Source organism: Grampus griseus, assembly GCF_964374135.1.
Source record: "Grampus griseus genome assembly, chromosome: 8".
NCBI lineage: Eukaryota > Metazoa > Chordata > Mammalia > Artiodactyla > Delphinidae > Grampus > Grampus griseus.
Window position 1 is genome coordinate 77,963,803 of NC_139002.1, and position 20,512 is coordinate 77,984,314.

At 37.4% G+C, this 20,512-nt stretch overlaps 1 protein-coding gene across 1 annotated transcript in view; it reads left to right on the forward strand.

Moving 5' to 3' along the window:
• The first annotated feature begins 5,803 nt into the window (after positions 1-5,803).
• LUZP2 (leucine zipper protein 2) overlaps positions 5,804-20,512 on the forward strand; it is a 444,380-nt gene continuing 429,671 nt past the window's right edge. The window contains exon 1 of the mRNA XM_082660248.1: positions 5,804-6,026. Coding sequence (XP_082516374.1) covers positions 5,965-6,026 — 62 coding nt within the window. The 5' untranslated portion in view covers positions 5,804-5,964. The remainder of the gene's footprint in view (positions 6,027-20,512) is intronic.

The window sequence follows — 20,512 nt, forward strand, 5'->3', positions numbered from 1 at the left end:
CATTTAAAACATCTTTTTTTTTTTTTTAAGCCTATAACCCCTGGGTTGACAAATATCTGAATAAAATTAGTGATTGAGAAAATACATAAATTAAAATATAATTTTACAACATCTTCACCTTCTTTAGCACTGAGAAAAATGAGAAATGCCCCTCTCCTATTCTTAATAGATTTATAGCATAGTGAGGAACAGAAATATATTATTACTAAGTAATATTATAAGTTCAATATCAAGGCAATCTGTCACATGCCATAACAGATTTGAAAGGGAAGACTTACCAAGTTTGTGGTGGCAGATGGGTTAAGGACAATATTCTAGAAAGAGGTGATGGCCTTGGTAAGGCTTAAATAATTAAAGTAAGTTATAGTCATCCCTCCGTAACTCTGAGGGGAATTGGTTTCTGGACACCCATGGATACCAAAATTCTGGCGTGCTCAAATCTCTTACATAAAAAGGCATAGTATTTGCATATAACCTATGCAAGTTCCCCAGTATACTTTAAATCATCATCTCTAGATTAGTTATAATACCTAATACAGTGTAAATGGTATCTAAATAGTTGTAAATACAATATAAATGCTATGTAAATAGTTGCCAGTGCACAGAAAATTCAAGTTTTGCTTTTGGAACTTTCTGGAATTTTCTTTTTCAATTATTTCTCATCCATGGTTGGTTGAATCTTCAGATTCAGAACTCACAGATATGGAGGGCTGACTATACAGGTAAGGTGAGTAATAGAACACTTCTGGAAGAAGGAATAATGTGAAAAATTTAAAGTCACATCAAGGAAAACTTCTGTTGCTTTCTTAGGAGTAGAACATGGAAGTTAAAGAAAGAACAGGGAAGAGATGTGTATTGAAAATATTATTGAGAGTAATTCTCTAGGATCTTTGAGGCAATAAAAATATTTACAGCTTATGTTTATTATACTGGGGGAATGGATTTGAGGAAAATATACCTCTGAGTAAGGAACACACTTCAGAAACAAAAGACAGTGAACCCTAAATAAAGCCCTGGTGACAGGTTTAACATACAAGTAGGTGATTATTACAAAGCAATACTTAGTAAAATCCGTAGGACTTGTTGATTGACCAAATGTGGGAGAAGTGAGAGCTAAAAGTCATGATGATTCTCAGGTTTGGGTGACTGACTTGATGGGCATATAAAGGAACAAAAAGAAAGATCATCAGATGGTGAGAAGAACAAAGTTTCATTGTGATTGAGTTTGACTTTGAGGTATCCAAGAGAAATCTATGTAAGAGCTCAGTGAAGAAATCTAGGCTGGAGATTAACCATATTATAGATAGTAAAACCCAAAAAACTGTAAGTTCACCATGGAAAGAAAAATACAGAATTTTAAAAGAGGAGGATCAAGGATGAAATTCTAGGAGATGTTGGAGTTTAGAACATAAAAGTAGAAAAGGGAATGCAGCATTCATATTACTCTGAGAGAGAAGAAATAGCAGAACAATTAAATGGGGGAAATAATAACCTTTTCAACAAATGATGATAGGACAACTAGATACACACATGCAAAGAATTAAGTTGGACCCCTATCTCTTATCGTACACAAAAACAAACTCCAAGTGGATCAAAGATAAAACAATAAAACTCTTAGAAGAAAATATAGACATAAATCTTTATGATCTTGGGTGAAGTAAAACCTTCTCAGATACCAAGAGCACAGTAACAAAAGAAAAAGACATGTTAATTGGACTTCATGAAAATTAAAAACTTTTTTGCTGAAAATGGCACCATCAAGAAAATGAAAAGATAACCCATGGATTGGGAGAAAACATTTTCAAGTTGTGTATCTAGCAAATAAATTGTATCCAGGATGTATAAAGAACTCTTATAATTCAGAAATAAATCATAAATGACAAAATGGGCAAGGAATTTGAAGAAACATATCTCCAAAAACTGTATATGAATGGACAACAAGCACATGAAAAGATGCTCAGTAAGATTAACCATCAGGTAAACACAAATCAAAACCACAATGAGATACTACTCGTACCCACTAGAATGTCTATAATAATGATAATAATAAATTAAAAATACCAAGTTTTGGCAAGGATGTAGAAAAATTGACATCTTCCTGTACTAATGGTGAGAATGTACAATGATACAGTTATTTTGGAAAGCAGTTTGGCAGTTTCTCAAAAAATTAAACGTAGTGTGATTATATGACTCAGGAATTCCTCTCCTAGTTATATTCCAAGAGAATTGGAAACAGATGTTCACAAAGGAAACTTTATATAGATGTTCATAGCATATAGGCAAAACATAGAAATGACCCTAATATCTATCAATTGTTGAATGGATCAATACAACGTGGTATATCTCTACAGTGGAGCATTATTCCGCAATAAAAAAGAATGAAGTACTGATACATGCTACAACATAGATGAACCTTGAAACGATACTAAGGAAATTAGTTACATAAGGCCATATGTAGTATGATTTAATTTATATAAAATGTCAAGAATTAGGCACATCCATTAGTGACAGTAATTAGATTAGTGGTTGCCAAGGATGGGAGAAGAGAGAAAGAAGGGAGTGGTGGGTGACTGCTAGTGGATATAGAGTTAATTTTGGGGGTGATGAAAATGTTCTGGAATTAGATAATACTGATGCTTTCAAAACCTTGGCAATATATTAAAAATCACTTAATTATATACTTTGAAATGGTGTTTTGGGTACCTGAATTAAGGTACACAATAAAGCTGTTTAAAGAAAATAACCTCTGTGTCTCCCATTTCCAGCATTTTATGGAGACTACCCTCTCAGTGAAACTGCATGGGCTTTCTTCATGTTCTTTATCCAGACTTGGGTATAGTTACTACAAAAAACTTTTGCTGAGTTCAGTGTTGCGACTCAGTATAGGACAAGTAGTTTCAGCTGAGTCTCCTGTCTGCACTGCTACATTTTTAACATTCATATACAAACTCTCTGAAGCCATAAAATCAAGTCTGGATTTGAGTTTTCCTGTGACAGTCTGGAAAGAATGTCATGGGTGATGGAGACATGTTCTTGTAGTTCCCTAAGAAATGTCTTCTGCTGGGAGGCAGATCTATACTGGAATTCATAATATAATACTTCAGTCCTCTAAATCTGCAGGAATTTCCACAATCTCACTTAGGTTCACTGTCCAAGATGTGCTTGCCTGTTGCTCCTATGCCCTCCTAAGTTGGATGTCTTTTTTTTTTTTAATAAATTTATTTATTTATTTAATTTTGGGTGTGTTGGGTCTTTGTTTCTGTGCGAGGGCTTTCTCTAGTTGTGGCTAGTGGGGGCCACTCTTAATCGCGGTGCACGGGCCTCTCACTATCGCGACCTCTCTTGTTGCAGAGCACAGGTTCTGGACGCGCAGGCTCAGTAATTGTGGCTCACGGGCCTAGTTGCTCCACGGCATGTGGCATCTTCCCAGACCAGGGCTCGAACCCGTGTCCCCTGCATTGGCAGGCAGATTCTCAACCACTGTGCCACCAGGGAAGCCCGGATGTCTTTTTTTCTGCTTACAGAAAATGCATAAAGGTCAACAAACTTTATGGCTTGTTATTGATATCCAGTGCAGTGGCACAACATAACTGTGAGACACCGTCAAAACAAAGTTCATTTTGGTGATTCCCTTTCTTGGTTCACAGTCTACAGCAGTCTGTTGTTCATGTTGCACATCTAATTTAAAGTAATACAATTTAGGGTGGGGAAAAGCTTTTCTTATGTAAGCATATTTTAAAAAACTCTTTCTCAAGAAAACAAATGTTTTGAAGTAATGCAGACTGAATTTGAATGCCATGTCCACTGTAGGAGTTACTGAAACCGCTCAGTCACTTCAACCGCAAAAGAGAATAATAGGAATGACTACCACACTTGATTCCTATGATTAGCACACAATAAATTCAAAGTTGTTAGCTAAACAAAAAATGTGTTGTACAAATATGAGTGTTATTCCCCAGAGAGTAAGCAGTCATATGGCTTTGTTTAGTGTACAACTCAAATGATCACCTTCTAAACTGAGCAGAGAATCTATTGTTAGATAATTCTAGCAAAAGCAAACTGAAATGCATATTTTTCTTCAGAGTCAGAATTCTGTTTTAGGAAAGTGTAGTGCAATTTTTCTTTGTAAATGACATGCAATTCACAAGTGAGTTGATTTGTGTATTCCTAGTTATATCTGTTGTGGATTTTACTATGGCCCAAGAGGGTGGTATCCAGTTTACAAAAGTTATTACTCATCTATTTTGTTGGCTTGGGCTTTTTAAAGTAATATCTGTTCTGTATGAGTGTTTTAACTCCAATCCCATTAGAAGCAAAAGCAAAAACAGATCGGTAAATTAGACAAAATAAAGCTTTATAACAAATGTATTTTTCCTACAGGTAATGTCTTCAAAAAATAGACTAAAGGGGAAGTTTCATCTAAATTTTACTGTAAATGGCTAGCCCCTGAAAAAACTGGGATATGAGCTGAGCCATCTGGATAGGAATTCCTGGAGAACATCTGACCTTTGCCCTCTAGGGTCTCTGATGCATGTCAACCTCTATTGAACATCAACTTTGTGTTAATCACCGAGTTTGTTATGCTAAGTATGATGTTCCAGGCAACGGTACGGTTTGCTTAAGATTTAGAAGAACACAGTTCTTTGTTGAAAAAAAAAAAAATACAGCTCAGATCTTGATGAGATCTTTCCTCATCTCTATGATAGGGGCTATTTATATTTCTCTAGGTTGGCTCTTGAAACAATCAAATGAAACAATGTATGAAGTAGTGCTTTACAAACATTTATTTAACAAGGTTATCCTGCCAGAATACCCTTGTTGTAAAGATCCTAGAATAGAACATCTTAGTAGATGAAGTTGGCACTATTTTCTAGGATTACTTTTGCAAAATAGAGTTCTATTATTTCATTTTTCTAATTAATTTTTGAAAATAAAGCTTACTAAATATCAGATGTTCATTAACGAAAATTTGGAAACTGTAGAAAAAAATGACAGATAAAATCTTCTGCCTTCCAATACCACCACTCCGAGTTAATTACTAACATTCTGATGATTGTCTCAGTTATGTTTCCTCACCTGAAGAAAAGCCACCCTTTAGGTGAGTGAACCTGTGACACCAACTCCAACCCCACTACCCGTTGGTGGTACAAACAGAGTCACATTGAAATTATAGGAAGGTCAGAAATTTTCAAATCACAGAAACAGCAGACGTCTCAACTGTCTGAAAACCTCTTTAGAGTCCACGCTTGCGGACTAAGAAGCTTGCAATGGCAATACGGTCTCAGGGTGCATTTCTGGACGCTGCTCGCTCCTACTGCCCTTCCATTCACATCAAACGAGTCATTATGCATTTTTAATTAGAATAATATTTTAAACATTCTCTCCAGAGCAACGTTTTTACAAACACTGTTTAATCAAGTGAGGGGCGCCTGCCTATGACTCTAGCCTCCGATAGTCTTTCCCAGTGAATTCTGTTTCACCTCCTGCCGCGAACGCCGGTTCAGTTACTGGCAGATTAGATTTCTCTCCTGGCCCCCGCCTCGCCCTTCCCCATCCTATGGAGAAGCGGGAATAAAAAGATCAGCCCCAGGCGGGCGTGCAGCTGGGTAAGTGCAGCCCGTTGACCGGAGCGCGCGGGTCCATCGCTGGGCACCCCCTCCCTCTCCCCGCGCCGCCTCCAGCGCGAGTGACAACGCGCCCTCGGGTCTCGGGAGCTGCGGCGGCGAACAATCCCGGGCAGGGCTCGCCTCGCCGGTGACATCACTCCCGAAGATACTCCCCACTCTCAGCGCCTGCCTTCGCAAGGAGTCCGTCCGTTTGCTTGTCGGTTTCCTTCCGTCCGCTGCTGGAGAGGGCTCATTGCTGGCCAGGGACAGAGCCGGGCACTGAGGAGCGACAGGACCCGGAGGACGAGGAGGGAGAGCGCAGGCAGCGAGGAAAGGAGGATCCCGGCAGGTGACAAGCATGAAATTCAGCCCAGCGCACTACCTGCTGCCTCTCCTGCCGGCGCTGGTCCTCAGCACCAGGTGAGTCCAGGAGCGTGAGTGACCTGAGCTGAGAGGAGTTGCCGGTAGGTTGGTCCAACCGCAGGTCACCTGTGGAGGCCAAGGACAGACAGTTCAGCTGTTTGCATCTCCCGTCTAAGTTAGGGGGGGTCTCTCTATAATTCGGGCTCTGAAATCCTTCTGAGGGAGTAGAGCCCTTTCCTAGTTATCCTAGCCCTTAAAGAAATCCTCAGTATTCCTCCCAGTGAAGGAACCAAGTGTTCCTTCCAAAGCCATGTTTCCCTACAGCGCTAGTAGTAGCAAACAGATAACACGCGGTAAGAGACAAAATAAAGAAAGGAAATTAGACGAGGAGAGTAATGTCACCAGACAGTCTCTGTATACAACGGAGCTGTCTTAATAGCCACAGCGCTTACCTCCTCCCCCAAGTGTGTCTCATTTTAAGGCACAGGGAACCAGAGAAAAATGACAAATCTTGGGAGATGGTTAGCCTTGCACAAAGTTCCTGGACTTGTGAATCAGACTGTTTTCATGTCTTGAGTAGGCTTAGTGGTAGGCACTTTCCTTTGGCTGTCTTGTGAACAGGTCTAATTAAAGAGCACACAAGACGATTAAAAGTTAGAAGACACTCTCAGAGTGCTGATGCAAGGACTGTAGTCAGAAACAATTAAGTACTGTATTCCATCCCTGGCCATAGATGGGACTTTAAGCCCAAGCACAGAGGAGCTATTTTTAGTGGAGGTTTAAAATGCGTTGATTGAAAAGAGTTTTGTGATTCCCCACTGTTGATCAAGTCCCAAAGTTGGTGATGGGTTTTCATTCTTCTTCCACAAGAGCAGCACAAAGGTGGACTGTTTCATTGCCCAGGACTGAGCCTTTATTCTGCATGGCCTGAACATACTGGCAGCAACCTCTCTGCCTTGGCTACTATAAAATAAAATGACCCACACAGGATAAGGATCTTTTCAAATCTATGTGAATGGAAACATTATCTGATTATGTTTCTGCTGGAAAATGAAGAGGGGAAATAGGATTATATCTAATTCTGAAATTCGGAAGTATGAAGGAAACTCATTATGTATGAAAAGTCAGGGCAGCAAAATTCTTGATTCCATTCCTAACTGACACACCCTCTTTCAGGCTCTTGTAACCAAACTTTCCTTCTAGTGTGAGGACTGTTTGGTTTAGCCCCAGTAGTTGATGAACTTAGTCTCTGCTTGCAAACAAAGCCCAGGTGACTTTCCCAGACTAAAATGGAATATGAGCTGTATTCTTTATTTTAAGGTTGCTTGTCACTTGAGTTCACAAACGGCAGATGGTTTTAAAATCAGTTTGCTTCCCGGTACTATAATAACTTGCTCCAATAACAGCCCATTTTAGTATTTGTTTCTAGCTCTACACTCAGTGCTAATCATGCATAATTGTTATTTTTTGAAGTGTCTTGCTATTTACTCTGAACTCTTGTGTTGTGGTTAATAATTGTGAATTCTTCTAGAGAAAGGAAATTCTCAAAGTTTGGGACATTTAAGTATATGCCTGTCAATATATGCAGAGAATAATAAATATTTAAACAATGGAAGCCCTGCCCACAATGATTTTTAAGTACAGTGAATCTCTAGTGTTCCAAAAGTACACTTGCTTTTTAAGGATACTATAATTTAAGTGGCTCAGAAATCGAAGTTTTAATGTTGGTTATATACTACAAAGACAAAGAGCCATCACCTTATAAAAGTGTTAATTTTTATAAGGATAAATTAAAAAAAAATAGTCAATGCACTTTTCACAACAAAAATCGAATTAGTCGTTCCTAGTTTACTTTAGATATGAAACTTCTGCAGTGTTGGTTGTATGTGAAAACTGTGACAAGTCTTCTTTAAATTTTCCCTCTTGCCAACTCAACCAAAAGAGCATGCTGGGCTTAAAAAAGCGAAACTTTTCCTAATCGGTGGCATGTCTTATTATTGTGATTACTCGGTAACAATTTACTGTACTGGATACCCAGATTACCTTGTGACAGTAAGAGAACTTGACAATGAATTGGGTACTATCAATATGTCATTTTGCAAAGAAGAGCTCATGTTTCAATGGACTCTAACAAAAGGCCATTCTCTTTGTAGTATTTAAGAGTTCTTGTACGCATTTGGTTAATGTGCACATTAGAACCTAAACTGAACAGGTTTGTGAGAACCGTTGCATTAGTAGAGGTGCGCTTATTGCCCGGCTGAGAAAAACTGTGTAGCTGAACCATGACCACCTGTGACAGTAGGCTTTCTAGCCAAAGACTTATGCTAACTTAATTTCGTAGTCAGTGGTCCTGTTTGTGAAGAAAAAGGCATTTCACATGCTTCAATTGTGTTGAATGCACTAGCAGAGGGTGGCAGTTGCTAAATTTTCCTATTGCCTTCGGGTGTTATCACTTGTCTTTTATTATTAAGTTCTTTTCAAAGTGTGGAGAACACAGATCTGAGACTCTGGGTGCAAAAAAAAAAAAATTATTTGCTTCAACATCTCTTTCTGGGCATAGCTCTTTAATACCTTGCTATTATCTTTCCAATAGGTCTAAGTTCAGTTCTGTTTTAAGGTTAATGAATGTGTTCACTAAAGTAAATGCTGCAATTAGAGAAAGATAGTTACCATAAAATAGTATTCTACCCACAGGGATGAAAACTCTAAAACAATTCTGTCTTTTAAATACGAATTTTTGAATAGCTTTCTGTTTTTATTTTTTCCTTATCCCTGCGTTTTCTGTAGCAACTTTATATGACGAAGCACAAAAATTCCGTAATTTTCACCAAAGTGAACAACATCTATGCCCCCCCAGTCAGAGTTACTTCATTTGTCCTGAAAGAAAGCTAAATGTTCACCTTCAACAATAGCCAAGAACTGTTCTCTGTTTTACTGCTGAACCCCTAGAGGTAGAAAGAGCTGTAATTTCCTGGCATATTGTCTCTCCTATTTAGAAAGTATATATAAATTCAAAAAAAAATAGAGTTAATTTAATGAATGATGTAGCTAGTGCAGAAATCCATTTAACCTGTACACAAATAAATGTGGTCAAAGAAAGCGAACATATCTTCAGAATAGAATAACTGTACTTTTTAAATAGCCTTATTCTGTAGAAGCATTAAATTGCTGTTCCAAGGCAGCCAGCAATTCACTTCAGAAAGAAGTAGTACAGGTATTGAAAGGAATAGTAGGGTGAAAAAATCTTCAGAAGTTCTTGGTGAAAAGGGACCCATGGAGTGCTGGAGAAGGCTTGTACTTTAGTCTGCTGAACCTCTGTTCCTTTATGCTGTGATTCTACTCTTGATACTTTTGGCTTTAAATGACTTAATGGGGAGGGAATATGGTAGGGGAGGAGTGAAGGTCTACTGACTTCTGGTGGTTCTCCATCAAGCAAGAACTTTAAGCAGATGGTCGGTTATAGTCCTCCCAACAGGAGTCACCTTACAGGTCTGTCCTGGGCCCTCTGATCAGCAGTCACACCACATGTTTACTTTGGAATGTATTTTTAGATGGTACTATATATTGAAGATGCCCCAGGCTCCTCTTTGCTCTGTGCCTCAATCTCTCCTCAGAATCAAGTTGATGGATAGGATAAAGGAAAGACAAGAGTCACAATAAAAACACAATAAGCACCAAAAAATTTTCATTTTTAAGCAAATAAATTTGATATCCAAAGGAGTCTTACTTTAATTCCCCCAAATTGATCTGAGGTATTATATTTTTTTTTGTCCCAAGCCAAGTACACAAGGAGTCTTACCCCATACACACCTTTACATGACCCTGCATACATTTCTTTGTAAGAATTTCTCCATTCTGTGTAATTGAGTTAGAGAAATGTCTCTTCCAGGCCAAGATATTGGCAAAAATGTTTTGACTTTTCTGCGGTACACGGGCCTCCCACTGCTGTGGCCTCTCCCGTTGCGGAGCACAGGCTCCAGACGCGCAGGCCCAGCAGCCATGGCTCATGGGCCCAGCCACTCCGCAGCACGTGGGATCTTCCAGACCAGGACATGAACCCGTGTCCCCTGCATCAGCAGGCGGACTCTCAACCACTGCGCCACCAGGGAAGCCCTGCTTAGCCTTTTTATCCAGTTTTCTCATGTAGAAAATAGGACTACTCATAGGAACTACCTGAGGGGGACTGTGGTAAAGACTGAATGAGTTCATCTAAAAACAGAGTTTACCATATTCCGTGGAACATAGTAAGTACTTAACAGAGGTTAGCCTGTGCAGCTATTACTATATAGTTATTATTTTCATGAAATTTTTGTATCTGTGATTGATCTGGACATAGCAGAATAAATGAAAACTTGGATGCAAATAAATTGGACGGCACAAAATTAACAACAGTGACAGTCGTCATGCAAAAGAAAGAAAAGATCGCCAAAGAAGAGGGGAAGCAGGAGAAATAATGAGGATTACCTGGTAAATCGGGTGGGTCTTTGAAAAGTGTTTTGGTTCCTGGATGGTACTGTGCACTTTGGTGAACACCATGAAAAATTGTGATATTTAATTTTACCATATAGAATATGATTTAACACAAAAGTGTATGATTAGCAATATTTAATTTATATAGCTACAAGTGAATTTAATTAAATTGCATAAATTGTACCATCAAATCAAAGCCGTGAGCATAAGCATCAATGAATAAAAAAGGATGCTTTCAAGCTACATAGGCAAGATTGATATAAAAGTTTCTACAACTTTATTTTCTACTTGTTAATCAATTTCATCATCCATCAGCAAGCTATAAAAGGTAGAAACATTTAGAAAAATTAAGGGAAGAAAATGTAGATTTTTTTTCTACTATTGAAAACAATTTGAGAACTGCTGATATAGAAAAAGCTCAACTGCTATATGTCTTAAGAATCATCACATAAAAGGGACTTTATAGTAAACCAATTTTGAAAAGAGCTTTGGAGATCATGTACTCTCAACTAGTTTGTACATAGTTTATCATAAACTCTTCATAGTTGTGCTATGAAATTCTGACTATTAAATGAAAAAGTGTGTATATTTTTGCCATAGATTACTGTGTGTGTATGCATATGTGTCATTATATGTCAATTGAGTGGATCATAGAACGGGGTATAATTTGCTGCTAAGGGAAAAGAAAAGACATAGATCATGTTAAGTCTGCATCAGAAAGGGGCACATGTTTACTGAGACATTTAGAAATGTTGCTTCATGATCATAAGATGCAAAAAATATATATATCGAAAGTAAACCATTCCATTCAGACACAATCTAAAATTCAACCAAATAAACACTGTGCTCTGAAAATGCTTTCATGAATACTAGGAGACATCGTTATACCATAGGTAGTGATTGCATTGCAAATTACGTCTGACTTGCTTGGTGCCGCTTTCGAGTTTTTTAATCTCTTTGAGTGTACTTTAAAGAGTCTGTTATTGGGAAACATGCTGTGAATACAAGGTTGTGTTCTCATCGAAAGCCCTTCATATTAGAGGTGAGAAAACTGAGGTCCAGAGTGACTGAGACTTCCCTAAGACCACGGAGGAAAAGCAAAACAAGAACCCAGAACTTTCCCTAGTGCTCTCTCTCTTCTATCATATGATTACTCTCCATGTCATCTCTTCTGTAATTAAGACGCATTGGTATAGTTGGTACCTACCTTATATCCAGAACTATTCTAGTTATTGTAGAGTATAAGGTAATTTAAAAAATTCTCCAGCCACGTAGAATCATGATAGAACAACGTGCTATAGTCAAAGGGAATTACAATAATGAGCTGAACACCATTTGTTCACCTGTATTCAGTTGTTTTTTGAAGAGTGAGTTGGCCTAAAAAAGATTTCCAGGTCATTTTCAAAACCCAAAGCAGAGTCACTAATGAGTTCTCAACTTTACACAATTCACCTTGCAAGAGATACACCTATAGTGGTTACTGTTGGCTTTTCAGTTCTATTGTAAGGTGATATTTTTGGTACCTTTGGGATCTTTTCATTGAAACTTTTTCCTATAAGTGTAGTTCCTGGGAGATATTTGCTTATATATATTCCTCACCTATTAAATCTATACTGCAACTGTGTAGTATTGTTCAATGGGTAGCATACTGAACTATCTTACAAAGATGAGTTCCTAAATATGTTCATATCTAGCTTTAATTTATGGTGATATTACATTTCATTTGGTTTACATGTCTCTATACTTTCATCATAGCCTATACAATTTTTAGTTATATAACATTTTTTAGGGCAAAGTGGTAATAGATTTCGTTCTACACATACATATCATAAACTCCCTGCCTTTGGATAGGTTTCTTAACCATTCTGACATTTAAATTTCTCATCTATAAAATGGAAAATAATAATGTCCAATATTTAGGGCCATTAAGATTGAAGAAAGTATATTAAGTTCTCTCTCAGTACCTGCATATAGCTGTACTCTTCGTCCTTCAGGAAATCCTAAGACATGTTAGCTATTACTATATGTAGAAATTATTATGATTCAGTGTGTTGATTTTATATTGGATACCTCAGGCAATCAACATTTAATTATTTTATTAAAAATCAAAGTAAATTAATTCCTTAAATGAATTTCAAAGTTCTTGACTGACACAGCCAAAATAATAAAATTGTAGTTTATTCTTTATATGATTCTTCTAGGGGTAGGGTCAGGAGGGAATTGAGCTCAGTGAATGCTCCTTAGGAAAAATGGAAAAAAAGCATGCGATGACTTGCTGCCTTCCAAAGCAGTCCTTTCAGCTGAGCTAAGGTATTGGCAAAGGCTAATGTAGATTCTGGGTTAGCCTTTATCTCATGTCCCTATAGAGGATGTGACTTTCTGTGACTTCCTCCTGTTTATCCTCAAAAGGGTTTCTAATTAATTCCCCATCTTTTAACTCTGTTCAACACACAACTCTGAGCATCTAGAAGCACTTACTCAGTGAGTAGCTTGAGTTGAATGGGGTAGGGGTTACAGGAAATGTTTGTGGTGTCATATGTGTTAAATCCAAAGAATATGGAATCAAACAGACTTTGAGTCAGCTTTACTAGCTAAATGATTTTAGAAATGTCAATTAACATCTCTTAGCCACATTTTTCTCATCGATGAAAAGGCAATAACATTGCCTCTCTCATATAGATTTGTCAAGAGGATCAAATAAGCTAATGTACAAAAAGAATAGTTTCTAGCACAGAGAAATACAACTCAGTATATTGCCAATTTACATTACCTGGCTGAAAGGATTAGAGAGATTTTACCCTACCAGAGTGTATTGCATTTCAGAAAGAGCAGTCCTTAATAAAAACTTTTACTTGGTATAGGCAAGACAAAAGTGTTGGTGAACAGATTTTGGAACTCAGCCTTATCCTCCCTTATTACAGATGAAAAACAACAACAACAACAAAAAACCCCTGAATGGAGAATGTATTTTCCTCCAAGCTCATGTGGATGATTTGAGACCAATGTGAAAGTCAATTCCAAATCACCGTAACCAATTCCAGTTAGGAACACTGATTTAAATACATGCAATACCTCAAGGAAAATAGTATGGAAAACTAGTATGACATGACCTAGCTTCTATTCTGAGTCTGAAAGCTCCAAATTATGTTGCTAATAATTTTGCTAATCCAGTTAAACATTAAATATAGTTATTGAAATTATATTACCATATCACACTAATTCCTTTAAAGAAGGTTCATTTTTTGAGTTGACCTAAAGATGGCAGGACCAAAAAGATGTATCTTGAAGTAGGACAGCATAAACACCAACAATCCTTTGGACAAGTAGAGGATTCTGGATTTTAAAATTAAGTAGTCTCACAATGGGTAAGGTTGGTCATGATCTCCATAGAATGGTGGAGAAGGGGCTGGAGTGGCCGAGGGAAATAAAAAGCCTAGCACCCTAGGGAACTTTGAATGCTATGTGCATGAACAGAGACGGTAGGAGTAGAAAGGAAAGTCCTCAATCACTAGCCTTCCTCTTTTTCTTGTTTTTTTTGTTATTTTAATTTTATCTTTTCTAATGCTGGCAGTCATTCATTTCTGGTCTTTGCAGTAAGCTAAGTTCTTAGCATTGAGCAGAAAAGGCGGGGGAGGGGGCTGCTTTAAATTATAAAAGAAACAAGAAAATGCATGAAGAAGTTAAGTGACATGTTGGCAAGAAGCAGATATGGTTGAGTAAGCTTTATATTGTTGAGAACATGTAGCTTTTTCCTTCAGATACCACAAAATGAAATGTGAGCTCATTCTACAAAAAAAGTTCACATAAGAATGGGGGAAAACTGTTTTTTTTTTCTGACACTACAATTTAGAAAAATATTGAAAGATACTGAATCCCTTTTGTGTAAAAGGGATTTTTTTATGTATGGATTTTGTGTTTGTATGTCTTTATTTCAATTGGTATTTTATATAACATGTAAGTTACAGATTCAGCCACTAATGTTGAGGACTAATTATTGCCCTGGCAGTGTGCTAGATGCTTACTCTCTGTCACTCAACCCTTACTTCCTTGCAACACATTATACTTATACATGTTTTATCACTAGGGAGAAGGAATTTTGGATATATTAAATAATTAGCCCATATTTTCCCAGCTAGAAAGTGGTCAGATCCTAGCTCATTTTTCTGAGAATCGTTTTGTGAATGAAACTATACCGATGTCTATAAAATGTAATCTCTGCATAAATACACACTGAAGAAAAAAACTTATAAACAAGAATGCTGAAACTAGACTGTGTTGGCAAATAGCTGCATGTTTGCATGAGGTGGGACAGGCTACATTAAAAACATTCTTAAATAAAGCAGCCAAAGAAATTCATTATTTTTAAACCAGATAAATTGAAGCCTTTATTATAAGTACAAAATTTTGCAAGCTAATTTCAATATTCCTATGTAGAAAATATATGTTTCCTCAGATCAGTATTTCTCAAAGTACACTCCTCAGTGTACCTAAATCAGAATCCCCTGGGATGCTTATTAAAAAGGCTACTTCCTTGTCCCTGCCGTAGACAGATTAGATTAGATTCTCTGAGGAAGGGGCCAAAGAATTTTCATTTTAATGTGGAAATCAGATGCTTTCTATCTGAAAATTTGGAAACTATTTGAAACTGTAGAATCTGGAACACTTTGATCTCTTGAGCACTTGCTTAACATGACATTGCAGCTGAAGTCAAGAGGATGGAAAGATGGTGATGTTTTGGCCAAAAATAACACCCATTTTCACATGTATATAAATGAATTTAATAGGTGAGAATCTTGTCACATACCAAGGCTGCATTTATCAATCAAGTTGCATGAAAATAATTCTCTGCCTCCTGCGCTTTTCTGCAGAGGGCTAAGAAACTAAAACTAAACTCAAATAAACTAAATGGTATAAAACTATATGACATGGATTTATCAGGGGGCATACTTTATTTAGAAAGTACTTGATAGCAAGGTGAAATCTTACTGATAGCACTGAAAAGAATGAAAACTCCACTTTCTCCTTCACATTTTAGCCTGGTAAAAATGAAAATTTTGATCCCCACCTCCTTCATTAGTAGCAGTTGGTTTTGACTGATGTGGAAAAACAGATTTTGTTTCAATTAACTTTATGTGATAAACAGAATGTGCAACTATGTCAGCCATATTGCCTGCTTCTCTTCCTCTCTGCAGTATCAGTTAGTTCTCCTGAAATAATAAAGAAAAGAATCAAAAGATGATATGATAATAAATAAGAGCTAACACTTATGTAATATCTTAAACCAGGTTAATCCTCACAGACTTCTTGTGAGGTGGTGGTTGTTGTTGCCTCCATTTTATATCTGTGGAGACTAAGGCACACAAGGGTTAGATTACTAACCCTCAGTTATAAAGTGGTAGGTAGTGGAGTCTAAAGTCAAACTCCAAATAGTTTTCTAGCCCATGTTCTTAATCACTGTGCTACAGCGCCTCCTAGTGTGTGAAGTAAAACACTGGCATGACCCTAAATCTGCGTCAGCCTCACATGTGGGTTCCGATTTACACCACGAGAGGACAGAAAAATGTAACTTCCTCTCAGGTTTCCTCTAAGTTCACAACTAAATATAACAGAAGGTCCTTTCTTTAAAGTTCCAGCTAAAATAATGTTCATTTTATTTTGTTTTTATTGTGAAAGAAAAATAATCATGAATTTGTATAATATGGTCTTTATTTGTGGATGTTGTTTTTCCAAGTCACACCAGGGACCTGTAGTGTCCTACCATCTGGCTCCAGATAGCTTCCATGTTTCAACTGTGGAGCTTAGAAACATGTGGTGGGAATCAGACTGACCTGCGTTCTAACTGCAGCTCAGCACTTGCTACCTGTGTGATCCTACCTAATAGTAGGTAAAGGTTATTGTTTGTTTCTTTGTGTGCAAGAATTGTACTACACATTTCTTTAGGATTACTTTAATGCTTTTTTGTACTTCATGAATGTGCTTTATAGATTAGAACACTGAAGATTAGAGAAGTTAATATACCTAAAGTCACAACATTACTAAAGGTAGAGGTGAAAATTTTTTTTTTTTTTTTTTTTTTTTTTTCCTGTACGCGGGCCTCTCACTGTTGTGGCCTCTCCCGTTGCGGAGCACAGGCTCCGGATGCGCAGGCTCAGCAGCCATGGCTCATGGGCCCAGCCGCTCCGTGGCATGTGGGATCTTCCCGGACCAGGGCACGAACCCGGGTCCCCTGCATCGGCAGGCGGACTCTCAACCACTGCGCCACCAGGGAAGCCCTAGAGGTGAAATTTGAACCCACAATTTAATAGACATAGCCTCAAGGTCAGGATCCTCATACAGTAAAGTTAACACTGAAATTCGTGGTATCGGGCATTTGGGAGGTAACTCAGAAACAAAGGAGCTGTTGAGAGCTACATGCAGACTAGTGTAAAAACCAGACTTGTGCCATACACGCACGTGGATGAGTGAGCTAAGGGGTCTGGTGTACGCAACTCCTCAAAATATCCCCATGTCATGAATAGTGTCACCTTTTGTTTTACAGATGTGAAAGTTAACAGACTCATTATTTGAACTCAACCTATCCTGAAACCTAACCTAATAATAATAATTATTATTATTATCATTATTAGTATTATGGCCCCCAGATTTTCCTTAGAAAGTTTGTGTCGTTGTTTTACTGGAACTGCACTTCCATTTGTAGTCAGAAGATGGCACTGTGAAGTATGAAGTATAGTACAGTCATCTCCGTTCTAGATTTAACCTGTTCATTGACTGACACATTCATCTCAAAATTGATGTCTAAAATAATCTGGCTTCATTTCACATCAAAATAATTACCAAAGATAAATGTATGTATATTCATGTACATGTATATATGCATGTATATATGATATATACTATATAGTATACATGTATTTTATAATATATGCAATTATAATAAATTATCTATATATTACACATAGTTATTTTACAGTTTTTTGAGAATTTATCCTTGAAAATAGGCTTTGTTTGGAAACACAGTGCTGTTAGCTTGGTCCCATTCATCACTACGTTGATTCCTACAAGTCTAGTTTCCTCCTAAGTGGAATTGGACCTGAAAGTTTAATAATGGACCCATTTCCCCAATGTACTCTTAATTAAAATAATTTTCCAGGACAGACTTTAAGGGAAGTAGGCATTATGTGAGGGAGACAAGGATATCTGACATATAGAATTTAAATTTTAATTTTTATACATACTCATATCTTTTCACTTCATCCTGTGTAGCAGTTAGTAATAACTCCTTTTTATAGATGAGGAGACTGTTAGTAATGACAGGTAGGTGGCCCAGAGCCAGGGCTGAGTTTGGCTTTCGCAACACCCAAGTTACCTTGGGACCTGGAAAGTTAGACTGTAAAGGAGGCGGAGTTGCCTTGTCTTAGTCTGCTTTGGCTCCTATAACAAAATAGCATAGACTGGGTGGCTTAAGTCACAGACACTTACTTCTCACAGTTCTGGAGGCTGGGAAGTCCAAGCTTAAGGTGCTGGCAGATCCACTGTCTAATGAGAGCACTCCTCCTGGTCTGCAGACAGTGGTCTTCTTGTTGTATCCTTACCTGATGGATCAGAGAGACAGAAAGCACAGTCTTGTGTATCTTCTTCTAAGAGCACTAGTGTCATCATGAGGGTTCTACCCTCATGACCTAATTACCTCTCAAAGGCCCCACCTCCTAATTCCATCCCAGTGAGGGTTAGGGTTTCAACATATGAATTTCAAACGGACACAAACATGCATCCATAACATGCCTGTTAAAAGATGAAGCAAAGGCTATCATCCTGGAAGGGTTTAAAGGAGGTGGTACATATGCAATATTTGATGTTTTGTCATGCGTGATTTTGGTCCTACGTTTGTTAGTGTACCTTTCATAAGTCGATGTGAGTACCTGCCTATAGCCCTTACGTCTTTAATCAGCTAAGATGCAATTTCTTGGTATGTATCAGAAAATGCCAAATAATAGTGCCTTAAGCAAAACAGAAGTTCATCTCTCTCTCACCTAAGATATACATAGAAGAGGAAATGCAGGGTTGGTTGATTCTCCTGTCTGGCATAGTTTAAGTCTCTGTTTTACTTTATTATTATTATTTTAACAAAATAGATGGTGATTTTTTTGCCACCTGAGATATTAGTGTGATTTTTATGTCAATTGATAGAGACCAGCTAACATCACAAGTTCCTCTTAAAGATAAATAAATGAAAATTGTATTTGCTGACATGCCAGTTAACCAAAAATGAAATCACTTTTGCCTGCTTTTGAATTCATGTTTGATCGTGTCTGAACTGGAAACATCTATACATGAAAGAAAGTCTACACAGAGTCATAAGATGATTAGTCATGATCCTGTAGTAATCATTGGTAATGTTTTATTTTATTTTTATAGTCAATGTAGCAAGAGAAAGAAATGGATGAGATTTGTCCCAGGCCAACAACTATGTTTTAAAGCACTTTCAGATATTTGGAAAACATAAATTTATCAATGGCCATTTTAAAATTGTTGCTGTTTTGACTATCTGTTTAAAGAATTGAAAGTGTAAAGATTATTTTTTTCATATGCTCAAGACCTGTGTAACACAAAACAAATAACATTTTGTCTGTGACTCCTTTCTATCCATCATTCCTTACAGCTATAGTAAGTTTCAGGGCCAAGATTTGGACCCTAGACTCTGATTCCACAGCCTAGATTGTACGATGAAAGATCAGTAGATGAATCCCATCAGTCCTAAGCAAAGGCTAAATTCTGGTAGAAATGTGTGAATTGTTCTTTCAGGAAATCACCAGCTTTTGTCTACTGCAACCTTTCAAACACTGAATGTAGAGAGTGTTTATCCCAAAGAAGTGCTGAAAGGGTGATAGGCTGGGAAAATAAGAATTGCCAGACAGAATGCTAAGTGGAGGGCAAAGTGACAATGGAACCGATTTAGTGTTTTGATGCAAGTATGGTACATTCTGCACATACAGTCAGGATTCCCTGGTGACTTTTTGTAATAAGAAGTGCATCTGGGGAAAGCAAAACAAAAAACAAAAAACCCAGACCTTTGGAAAATAGAATGTTTTAAAGATGAGTGGTGAGCGCCGTGACCATAAACAGATGCTCACAGTGCGTCACTGGCATTGAATTAGAGTTTGTGGAGGAGGAGACTGGATTGTTGGGAGAAAAAGCCTCCGCTGAATGCAGGCAGTGACTGTTTTCTGTTGTTTAGGGGGTTAGTTTTGTTCTGGCTATAAAAAGGACGTAAAAGACAAACTGTCAGAAAGAGGGAGATAAATATTTCGTGGGGATGAGTCCCTTATTCCTCATTCATAGTGAAACTGAGAGTGAGTGTAGTAACATGAGAAGAATGGATTCAGAATAAGTGAGTTTGCCTTATAGCTGAGCAACCCTAAGCAAATAAAACAGTCTCTACATCTCAGGAGAACTGAGGAGGGGGTAGCGAAATGAGGAATGTGAGGGAGACCAAATGTCAGAGAGTAAAGTTTCCCACCTCTGAGAATAGAGAGGAGAGAGTTGTAGAAGGTGTCACAGAACTACATGATTTTCAACACTTAAAAGTATTCAGGAAAAAATTGTTTAGGAAAGTAAATCTCAGGAAGAAGACAGCTATGTATAAAGGCACTAAGATGAATAGTAATAATCATAATGATAAAAAATTCAAAGTTATAGCTTCTAAGCAGAATTGTAAAAAGTTAGTGGAAAATAGGTCATCCATTTGCCATTTCCATACTAAAAAAGAAAAAGAAAGAAAAAACCCTTCTTATGTTTATATAAATTTGAATGAAAATTGTCACATAAATGAATTTTATGTGACTTGAGGACGTCAAGCAAATTTTATATTAAGAATTTATATATCAAAAAAACAAACAACCCAATCCAAAAATGGGCAGAAGGCCTAAATAAACATTTCTCCAAAGAAGACATACAGATGGCCAACAAACACATGAAAACATGCTCAACGTCTCTAATTATAAGAGAAATGCGATTCAAAACTACAATGAGGTATCACCTCACACCTGTCAGAATGGCCATCATCAAAAAATCTA